The sequence below is a fragment of the Boleophthalmus pectinirostris genome, unplaced genomic scaffold (assembly GCF_026225935.1).
Source record: "Boleophthalmus pectinirostris isolate CB_2022bp ecotype Guang Dong unplaced genomic scaffold, ASM2622593v1 HiC_scaffold_13, whole genome shotgun sequence".
In the NCBI taxonomy this organism is placed as follows: Eukaryota; Metazoa; Chordata; class Actinopteri; order Gobiiformes; family Gobiidae; genus Boleophthalmus; species Boleophthalmus pectinirostris.
The window spans coordinates 26913123-26925275 of record NW_026571036.1 but is presented as its reverse complement, the minus strand read 5'-3'; the positions used below and the strand labels follow the sequence as shown (position 1 = coordinate 26925275).

The following is a 12153-nucleotide window of genomic DNA, read 5'->3' as shown; positions in this document are numbered from 1 at the left end:
AGCCTAATCCAGGACCTTTCCATGTTAATCTTTTTAAGTGTTTCCAAATGTTCTCACCTGATCAAACAGAAGCCGTAGTTGACGCTCAGACTCGCCAACCCACTTGCTGAGACAGTCTGCTCCTTTCCTCATGAAAAAAGAAACCTTCCGGTCACCCTGGCAACACTCATTGGCCAGAGCTCGAGCCACCAGGGTCTTTCCTGTTCCAGGGGGGCCGTAGAACAAACAGCCTCTGAGGAAAGAAGAGCAGATGTCTCAGTCACTAAGGTATTAAAAAGGAACTGTGTAACTTTTGGTGGAGTCTCAGTCATCATCTTATTTCCATGGAGCCGTTGCCTGTAATGTTCCACAGTACGGCATTACACTTATTTATCTCTACAGAAAGAGCAGGTGATGCCACAGGGCCATAGGGTTACATGTCAGATCTGGGGAGATGCGAGCCCACTCACAGTAAGAATGCAAGTTTGTTTGTCAATAAAAATTTACATTATTGAGTAAATGCTAAATGGATACATTTAATGCTATAGTGGGAAATTACAAGATTGTCATTTGCATACAACTATAGGTGACTGATACTGGCAAAAATATAAACTACCATCGGAAAGTCAATAGGTAATGCAAAAGCAACTTTGACTTAGAACTGTTTAAAAAAATCTGTAGATACCAAGATAAAAAAGCTGGTATTGAAAGTAATTTGAGCAAGTATTGGTAGTGAAAAGAACAAAGAATAAAGAATATATTAATACCAACATTGATATCACGATTATGGAAGGCTTCATATGTCGTACCAAGCCCTTTTTCTCAGTATAAAACTCAGTGTGTAGCTTCAGTCTCACCTGGGCGGCTGGATTTTGAACTTCTCAAAAACTTCTGGGTAAAGCAACGGGAACACCACCATCTCCTTTAGTGACTGAATATGATCCCTGAGACCGCCCACACTGTCAAACTTCACCTAGAAACATAAAACATAAAAAAATCAAACCAATCAAAAATTAAAGAGCCCATATTACACCATTTTCTGATCCACCCAGAATCATTTGGATGATTTCAGTCCTGGAATTGCCCACTCTTTACTGAACTAAAGGGAGCTATTAACTTGGAAACTGGTAACTGGCAAGTTGGAATACAGCATTTAGAGCTTTGGAGCTGCAGACAGACTAATAATAAAGGATTACTCAAACATGTGTGAATGAAACAAAACACAACTCCAGATCTGTTTTAGGAGGTAAAAACATTATAAGATGAGTCAATTCTGCATAATATAGGAGCTTTAAAACTACATTATACATTATAAACTTACCGTGGTGTCAAGGTTCATGGGGTCCACATCAGCCAAACTTGCCCCAACCTTGGCTCGATCTCGGAGGACTCCGCTGGCCAAATCCTCTGCCGTCAGATTCATGGGCAAACATCTGAGAAACAAGGGGTCAAAATGATCAACTTACTTATGGATTAAAGAGCAAGTATCAGGAGATTTATTCAACATAAGTATAACAAAAGGTAAAATCCGCCTGTCCTTCGATTCTTTGGGTTTTATACACAGATAAGCAGGACTTGTATAGATGTATCAAAAAGAGATGGAGCCAAGGACAGAGCTGGAGGCGTCCTTGGTTTGGCTGTGCATGAGGTGAAAGTTCCTAACATTAATCTTTTGAAATACGACAAAGGGCATTGTAAAAAAAAAAAAAAAGAAAAAAGAAAAGTTATATTTCAACAATGCTGTACAATGGCTTCAGATGGAGGGCAAGGCCTATATAACACTATAGAAGTTTCACTGCTTTTGAAAGAAATATAAAAGGTGCAGTGCGTAACATTTCTAGTGGAGGGTCCAAAACCTGTTTGTCTCCATGGAAATGTTATTGCTTTGTCTAGAATGTTCTACAATCTTGATTAAACCCATCTATCACAAGAAACACATTCTAATTCAGATCTGTGGCCCCTATTCACAGAAGGAGATATTGTATTTTTGATCAATAGAAACACCTGCAAATGAATAAATGTTAGATGGATATGTTTAATGTCATATCATGGAATATTCTAGGCAAAACAATATCACCACCATAGTACGTAGCGGACCCTCAGAAAAGCTTCGCAGTGCACCTTTAAGTTATGATCATTCAATGTGAGACTTATTTCTGTTATCTCTTCTGGCTTAAAGTGCTTTCAACTGACGACAATCACATCTTTTGGGTTGAATAATGGCACAACCTTTTCAAGCTAATATGAAAAAACAAATCTGACTTTTGTTTAATTGTGCTCACAGATAAGATCTCGAACTTAATGACCGTTTTTTCCTTCATGTGGATAATTACCGTAATTACAGAGATATTAACCACAAATCATGGCAATAAATCTGCAATCTGACATTTAAACAGCAGATTCCCCCACAGAACTCTGACCGGTCCTCCAGCCCAATATTAAAGCTACACTACGTTACTTTTTCTGGTGGAGCGTCTGCCACATAAAACAAAATTTTACTTATCTATAAAGGTGCAAATAACTTAACTTAATGCCATATTGTTAGAGATGTAACAATAACCGAAATATCGTATCATCAAAGTTCTCACAATAATATCGTGGACCATCACAATATATCGAATTACAAGTTATGGTGCAGCAGTAGCTTAAAAAAAAAAAGACAGAGGGAACTACATAGACCATGATCCTTTGCTCCATTTCAGTGTAGACTACAAAAAGAAATAACAGTTCTAGCGCACTTTTAAGTTTTAGTTCTTCGGATTAAATCTTGTCAAGGCATTTTAAGAGGAAAAAGTAGCATATTCACAGTTTTGTTCACCTAGACAAAATATTGCAATAAATATCGTACTGAGAGATTTGGATATTGTTACAGTTCTCATCGTGAGCCTCCCCACCATATTGTGAGCTTTCCCACGATATCACAATAAATATCGTACAGTGAGGTTCAAACCGTGATGATATCGTATCGTGAGACTTGGATATCGTTCCACCCCTACATATTGTGGAAAATTCCAGGCAAAGATCTCCATGCAGATATCAGGACAGGCAGACCCACCACAACAGATACATAGTGCATCTTTAAACTACAGGGATTATAGAATTTTGTGTAGGCCTGTCACAATATTTACTATATCGACTGTAATATGCTGTTCCAGGTTTCATCTATTGAATGATATTTCTGGCAATAATGGGGAGATTTTTGTTATTTTAGTTGTAAAGCGGAAAGATCTGAGCTGTAGAGGGTTGAATAAATCACTTCCGTGGCTAATTATTTTTCATTCTGCTATTTATTTGTTGTAGCTCAGGCCTTTTAATGAAACTGTCAGTTAAAACAATGGTTTACTTGGATTATTCTGCATTATAAAGTAGTTTCAATATCATCGTTTTTCGTTACATTATTATCTGTATATATTATGTCAAGCTTAATATTGTGATGTCACGTGAAGGCAACCTATTGTTTCATTCCCACCAGGCGTGCCACCATAATTACAATATGGACTACTTATCATTCAATATATGAAAGCTGGAGCAGTATCAGTGCGGCTCAGTATATATTGTGGGGACTTTTCCTTTGCAATAATGGCCACATATTTGTTAGAATACGGTAATATTTGACCTGTAGATGGTTAAATAAGTGACTTCTGTGGATAATTATTGCGCCATTCTGCTATTCATTTGTTACAGCTCATGCCTTTTAATGATAATGATATCTATTTAAAAATAGTTTTACTGGGATTTTCTTGCTTTGTATTAGTTTTAATATTATTGTTAATCATGTTTTTTCCCTGTAGTGATATATCGTGATTCAAAATTTCTTATTGTGACAGGCCTAATTCCCACACAGCAGAGCCAAAATAAATAGAAAAAAACTAAAAGAAAGAGAGATACAGAGAGAGAGAGAAAGAGAGAAAGCGTTAGAGGGAAAGAGAAAGAAAGAAAAAGAAAAAGAAAAACTCAGCTGTCACCTGTTCCGGGCTCGAGTCATGCTCTTGCTCTTCCTCCTCTCGAAGCGCTCTTCGTCTGATGAAGACGTGGTGTCACTACTGTGAATGGCGTGTTTCTTCACTCTGACGAAGGTGTGAGAAACAGACTCAGTGGGACATAAGCAGCACGCGCACACAAGCACACACACATACAGATACACACACACACACTCACACTCTGTCAAGGCAGGAAAATCTCCCATAACCCCATATAACCCTTTTCTATTAGGACAAGTGTTGCTAATCTCTACTGAACAAATGATAAAAGGAAGGTGCTAACTTCAAAACTATCACTTGATAACATCACAAGGTGGAACAGAGCATTTTAAGATTTGGAGATGTAGACAGACTAATAAAAGATTACTCAAACATGTGTGAATAAAACAAAACAACTCCAGGTCTGATTTTGAGAAGGGAACAACATTATAACATAATTTAAAGTTCACAAGAATCATTTCTGTGTAATTCAGGACCTTTAAAACTACATTATAAAATCTACAAAAAGTGCCGACACACACAGCACTACAGCTCTGACAGAGAGATTTCCTGACAGTGCAGGAAATCTCCAATAACCTCATATAACAATTTTCTATTAAACGTAGTGTTGCCACGATACTAAAATTTCAAACTATTTTGATACTAAGTAATACACTCGATACTCAATACTGATTCATGTACCACAATCATAATAAAAAATACTCTTTATTTAGCCAATTGAATGTGATTTTCACAATTTTCACCACTTTTATATTCCCACGTGGTCTTACATGTGTGTAATCCTCAGTGGTCCAGGTAGGTTCCATAGTAGTCCATGGGCGTACACTAGTCTATGTGCTCTTATACTTGTGGATTATTGTTTTACATTTTAGATATTTCACGTGTAATACTTTATACTAAAACAATAAAACAAACAGAAACTGGTCTGACAGATGAAAATGTACAGCAGAGAACAATGCAAGTTCAAAGAGTGCTGGAGAATACAGGTTACTCACACATGCATAAATCTCTCAATTTTGTGTATCATGTCTCTCCATCTCGTCATAACACACAGGCCTACCAGATGTTGTAATGTCAACTGAAATAAAATAAATTTTATAGAAGTCAAACTAACCTTATATGGCTTATTCTTGCTGCAGATCGGTGAGTATCAAAAAGTGAAGGATTGCTTTGTTTGCGGTTGGCAGGCACTGTGGAATCAAAGAGAAAAATATATATATTATACTATACTCTAAACTTCAAATTGCACTGTGTAACTTTTTCATAGGGTATCCGTCCCTACTTATTTCTATAGATATGCCATTGCTCTACCTGGAATGTTCCACAGTATGACATTATAACAGCCCTACTTTACATTTATTCAGTTACAGGTGGTTTTATCGCTCAAAAAAAACAGCCATTCTGACTGAGCAGGGTAGCCTCTCCACAGATTGGTTTGGTCCAAGAAGACGGAAAGGTTTAATGCTATACTGTGGAATATTCAAGCCAAAGCAATAACATCTCAAGAAAAGCATTTGACAGACCCTGTACCAGGTAAGTTACACCGTGCATCTTTAAAGGTTTATCTTCTTTGAGATAGTCCACAATATAGCATTAAACTTCTCCATCTCCATATAAATAAGTACATGACATCACCAAACCAACTTACAGTTCAGATCTATGTACAGGCAAGCCCACTCAAAGTTCAAATGCATGCTTTTCAGGGCATTTCTGTGCAATAAAACACTGATAATTAAATCAATGCAAGATGGATTACTTTAATGCCATACAGTGGAATATTCTTAACAAAGCAAAAACATCACCATGAGACAAGCAGGTGATAGACAACAATATGATGAACACTGACAAAACCTAAAAGGGAGTGTATGTAAGATTTTGATTGTAGTACCTTTTTTGTAGTCAGCGGTTTTTAAACTTTTCATAACTGGCTTTCCAATTGCTTCTAGGATTTAACCAAACAATATCTAGGCTAACAGTTTCTAAAATAGTACTAAAATATAGACTAAACAAGGGATGAACCTAAACTGAAAAACAAGGCTGAAGCTTCCATATGTTTGTATTTAAAATTGGAGTAAATGCTATGGTATGTTGTATGTAGACTAGTGTTGTCAAGATACTAAAATTTCAATTTCGATTTCCATACTAGTAGAGTAGACTTGATACTCAATACCAGTTCCATTACCAAGATGATAATAAAAAGCACCACAGAATATCATTTTCACATTAATAGTACTTTCTTTTCTATTCCCATGTGGTTTTATATGTGTGTAATCCCTCAGTGGTCAAGTAGGTTCCATATTGGCCCATGTGTGTATACTGTGTATACTAGTTTATTTGCTCTTATACTTGGTCTGATACAGCTCAAGATCAAGCTAAACACATTCAGGAAAGCTTCAGTTCTGTCTTGTGAATGGGACTTTTTTAGTATCAATACCTAATGAGTATCTAGTTTTGACACTTTTATATATAGTTACCGATGGGTGGTGCCTGATATCGCTGCACAGTCTTGCGTTGCCTTAAATTGTACGGTCGGTCGTTTTCCTCTCCAGCTTCTTCTGCTTCATCTCCTTCATCATCTTCATCATCATCCTCTGCATCTTCCTCCTCTTCCTCTTGAGACTCTAAAACCCATAAACAGCAGTATTACAGCACTGAATAGGCCAAACTGAAATGAAATAGTGTTGACTTTTCACTGTGTACAGAGTAAAAGACATCATAATACAGGAATTATTATTAACAATAATAATACAGGAAGTGCTCCATTGTTTTTTTAAACTCCATGCACTTTCACTAGAATCATTTGGATAATTTCAGCTCTGGATTTGCAAATCTCTGCTGAACTTAAGGTAAAAGGTAGCTGTTAACTGAAAACTGAAAATCACAAGGTGGAACAGAGCACTTGAACTTTGGAGATGTAGAAAGAAAAATAATTAAGGGTTACTCATGTGCTCAAAACACCTATGATGTCATGAAACGGAAGTTTTCAAGTTAACAACTATCTTCTACTTCTAGTAAAAGCTAGGGCTGAAATCATCCAAATGATTCTAGTGATGGTGTATGAGTTTAAAAACACAATGGAGCACTTTCCGTATCATCACATGACATCACTAGACGCAACTAGAGTGTTTTCAGTTCTCAGAGAGAAGAACTCAGCTTAAATCTGCAGTGTGTGTGTGTGTGTGTGTGTGTGTGTGTGTGTGTGTGTGTGTGTGTGTGTGTGTAAACATGTGTGAATAAAACAAAACAACTCCACATATGTTTGTGATAAGGAAACAGAAAATAGTGTAATATGGGCCCTTTAAAAGTCTCTATTGTACAATATATGTCTTGAGTGTACCTTCAGTACCATCGTCATCCTCTTCTTCTTGATTTGCTTTGCTCATGGATTTGTGATGAGCGGGCACATACGTACTCCGCCGCATCGACTTCCTGCGTTTCACACGAGAATACATGTCCATATTTTCCTGAAAATCAAAATAATGCATTTCAGTTAAACTGGTTTCATTAGCTGCAAATCAAGGGCTGAAAATCTGACTTCCAGGTCATGAGATAGAAGACGGAGTCAATTAACCAAATTGGTTGTAAATTCTGAACACAGTAACAAAACATGGGTGTAACATTTCCTAAATCAATAACATCATATAATGAACAAATAAGTTTATTAAGAATCTAATGGACGGTCCACCACCTGCTTGTCTACATGGAAATGTTATTGTTTCGCCTAGAACAGGAGTGGGCAAACTTTTTGACTCGTGGGCCACAAAGGGTCCTAAAATTTGACGGAAGGGCTTGACCAGGAGCAGATGGATGGAGTTTTTTGGTAATCCACCTCATAAGAGAAAAAAATAATAATAATAACATGGGATATGTAGAAAACATATCCCATGTTACTGAAATATCCCATAATTGAAAATCATTAGAAAGCATTACAACAAAATATGTGTCTTTCAAGTCCCACGGTATTTATTATTTATTGAAATGATTTTTAAAACACTGAAAATTATTATTATTTTTGCTATTATTCAAGTTTGGCAGGCCAGATTAAAAAGATTAAAGGGATGTATATGGCCCCTGGGCAGTAGTTTGCCCACCCCTGGTCTAGAATGTTCCACAGTAAATATTAAAACCTCTATCATGTAGTGTAGAGGCAGCACTACACTACATTACAGTTCAGATCTGTGGAGAGTGTCGCCCATATTCACAGAAGGAATTAAATTTTTGAGCTATACAAACACCCGTAATGAATAAATGCTAGATGGATACATTTAATGTCATACTATGGAACATTCAAGACAAAGCAATAACATCTATATGAAGACAAAACACATAGGTAAGTCGGGCAAATTAAAAACAGCATGCAGAGTACATTTTAGCAGTTCAAGCTCAAATTTGTCCGTGCTATGTTAATGACGGTGTATTAAGCTCTGGTTAAAAACTCACTTCTTCTGTGTCTCCGTTCCACATGCGAAGTTGTTCCACCTCTCGACTCGAATGCCGAATGTTGCTGATGTTGTCCATTTCCTGGAGGACAGCTTCAGCCGTACTAAAAATATAAAAACGCACGTTTACACCATAGCAACAGTCAAGAGTTGTGAGGTTGTAAAGCTGGTTTATAAGTTCACGTTAATTAATTTGTTCTGTGTTATGTTAACTATATTGATAACAGATGTTTGGATATGAAATTTAAACATGAGCTCTTATTACCAGTACTTGTAAAAAAGACTGAAAAAGGTGTAAAAAGACTGAAGGATTGAACAATAGCTCCTTTACAAATCAGTCTATAAAGTCACATTACCCCATTCATTTATGGTCAGTTTAAGGGTCCATATTGCAGTATTTTATGATCTATGTTATAATGTAGTTTCCTCATCACAAACAGACCTGGACTTGTGTTTTGTTTCATTCACACATGTTTAACACACAAACCCTGCGTATTTAAGCTGTTCTTCTCTCAAAAACACAACACAAGACATTACACCATAGCAACGGCCAAGAGTTGCAAGGTTGTAAAGCTGGTTTATAAGTTCACGTTAATGAATTTGTTCTTCATTATGTTAACTATATTGATATCAGATGTTTGGATATGAAATTTAAACATGAGCTCTTATTACCAGTACTTAGTGATAACTGCGAGCTCTTAATAACAGAGAAATGAGCTATGGTAAGGCAATACACTCCTGCGTGATTGTGGTTTAATCCTGCTCTGACAAACTGCCAACCTGGCAACCCTGTTATATTGTTGTTCAGTGCTTTTCCGTTTACTGTAATGCAAGTTTTTGTTCAAACAGAGACAAAGCTCCACCTATATTTCACCATTCATCCATAAACTGTATAAAGGAGTGGACACTTTGAGTATTTAAGGTTGCCGATCCCTGGTATACACGAGCGCCAGGTTTAAATCCTAGCCTAGAGTTGTGGCGGTGAATTACTTTGCAGCGTACAGACCTCGACGCAGATCCATAAATCAAAAACGACAGCGGCAGTGTGCGTTGAGTCGACACAGAACTATACTTCGCCCTTTAAGGGAGTGTCACGTCTCCCATAGAGTCAAATGAAGCTCATGAGTCTAGCAGTAATAGGAGCGAATTTGGAGCAGAGTTCCATATCAAGAATAAGAATTTATTTATGAACAAATAGGAAAATAAAAATTAAGATGTAAAGCAAGTTAATATGAACTTTTTAAGACCAAAATGACGAGGCTCAATGCAGCACTTACCGTATTTTCCGGGCTATTAGGCGCGGTCTTAAGCCTCCAAAAACGACTGCGTGCCTTATAATCCAGAGCGCCTTTTATATGAATTTACGCGAGTGTTCCAGTACAACTTCAGTAAACAACAAAGCCGCACCACTTGCAGCATTACGGCTACCTTGGTCAGGAGCATCGCAGAGTAATACGTACTCTGATTCCTTCTTTTTCCTGTGGACGAGGAAAAGATTAGCGACTGGCTGCGAGAAGTTTACCTTAAGAGACCAGATGGCTTTTTCCACACATCTCTGTCCCTATTGATCTGCGACTCCAGCGCAGTAACAGATTCTTGTCCAGACGCAGCCACGATTCATTTTCGAATTATTTTACCAACAAAGGCCAATACAGAGAATGTAATACACGAAGATCAGAGCAAGTACCAGTGTGCGAACATGTGTCCAGAGTGAGTCAAAATTGGGGGTGTGTACGTCTGTTCCCGACCTGCACACACAGAGAGGTCCCGGTGTTCCCCGTGATCATGTACCAACCAGCATTTGTTATTTTAGGCTTTAATTAACCAAATAATGTTATGGCAATAGCCTATTCAATTGATACAACTTCAAAAAGTCCCTGCTTTTAGCCTAATGTGAGAAATAGTCGGACTAGATCCAAACGAGAGTCCCGAACCAGCGGGAGCAGCTCCGATTCTGTCCGGGCTCAGAGGAGCTGGAGCGGGGAGCCTCGACCTGAGGAAGCGCTTTCCCCGGGAAGAACCAAATGCGCGGAGGACGGACGCTCAGAACAACATATAACAAACCAAACTGGACTCGCGCTTCTTTCCGGATGCTGCACCACCTCGGAACCAGCTGCGGTTCTTGAGCGCGGAGCACCAGAGCAGCCCACCCAGACCTGTAGTCCACAGCGCATTCTTGCTTTTCCTGCACGGAAACAGCGCGCAGACGACGGAACGTACCCGCTCGGACTCAGTCCATCAAGCACTGGTCTTGCTCGCCACCGTCTGGAACTAGCACATGGAGGATGGAGCCTCCGGACCATCTGACCAACGTGCTTGTAGGACGACAGAAGACCAAGGACCAGACCCCAGCCCCGTCCTGAGGAGCTGCGCGCTACTGTGAGCGCTGTTGGCTGCTGCTGTTACCCGAACTCTGGGCTGATGTGGTGAGTTTGTACAAAGTTCTACAAGTTGCTGTTTTATGAGTTCATGGTGATAAGATGTGATGAGGACGGCCCGTGGTATTAACAGGAACATCGGTGTTGATAACTGGAGGTATTGCTGTTTTCCCGGGAAACAGAGACACGTCAATCGAACCAGTTTTGGTTCGTTTGCCGGTGTGAAAGCGGACCACACTGGAGTGTATTTGCTACATAATAACAATTTTATTGCCTGGTGCGGACCAAATAATCGAACTAGCGGTGTGAAAACGCCCTAATGTGTTATTTTTAGTTATAACCGAACAAATATGAGTTATTGTGAATACGCTGACAATTTATCGATTTATCGGTGTCAGACAGTTTTTCGTTTTTTACGTGTTACATTAACTCTCAACTTTGTTCATTTGTAACGAGTAAATGCGTTAAATAAAGTTTGACTGATTTACCTAACTGTTGTGTTTCGTTTAACGCGCCTTATAGTCCGGTGCGGTTTATATGTGAAAAAAGTTCGGGAAAACGACAGTGCGTCTTATAACCCGGAGCACCTAATCACCTGGAAAATACGGTAATTTTTCAAAGTAAAGTCAATTGGAGCCGGAGTCGATGAAGCTCGAAATGCTCCTTTACAAATCAGTCTATAAAGTTTAACACATAACCCTGCATATTTAGGCTGTTCTTCTCTCACTGTGTTCCACCTTGTGATGTCATGTGGAAATACAGGAAGTGCTCCATTGTATTTTTAGACTTCACACACCTTCACCAGAATTATTTGGATTTTAATTTCAGCTCTGGAATCACCAATCTGTAATGAAGTAAAGGTAAAAGGAGCTGTTAACTTGAAAACTCACACTTCATGACATCACAAGGTAGAACAGAGCACTTTGAGCTTTTAGATGTAGACAGACTAATAATAAAGGGTTACTCAAATGTGTGAATGAAGCAAAACAAAACTCCAGGTCTGTTTTTGACAAGGTAACAACATTCTAACATGACTTAAAGCTCAAAAGAATCCATTTTGCATTATATAGGACCTTTAATGAAGTCACATAGCCCTTTTCTGTAGACGTGTACAGATTTGTTGTTGACCAGCTAAAAGCATCTATAAATAATATTGCAGACGTGTTACCTGTTGACCAGCTGGTCGAACAGCAGGCTCTGGTTGAGATGTTCAAACTGGCTCTTCCTCACTCTACAGCTCCTCTTCAGCTCAACATGGCCATTCATGTGAGAGTGCTCCCCCTTCACACGGTCACTGCTGCGGAGGCTCATGTGGGCTGAGAAGAAAATACATTTATTTATTGTCAAAAGTAAGATAATTTTTTTTTTTTTTTCAGG

General features: G+C 38.5%; 1 protein-coding gene across 1 annotated transcript in view; it reads right to left on the bottom strand.

The window, feature by feature from the left end:
• The window catches only part of atad2b (ATPase family AAA domain containing 2B), a 184747-nt gene that overhangs the window by 163218 nt on the left and 9376 nt on the right, over positions 1 to 12153 (bottom strand). Inside the window, 9 exon segments of the mRNA XM_055149307.1 lie at positions 58 to 232; positions 837 to 952; positions 1301 to 1412; positions 3945 to 4046; positions 5074 to 5149; positions 6434 to 6580; positions 7297 to 7423; positions 8400 to 8502; positions 11945 to 12092. Of these exon segments, the coding sequence (XP_055005282.1) occupies positions 58 to 232; positions 837 to 952; positions 1301 to 1412; positions 3945 to 4046; positions 5074 to 5149; positions 6434 to 6580; positions 7297 to 7423; positions 8400 to 8502; positions 11945 to 12092 (1106 nt within the window).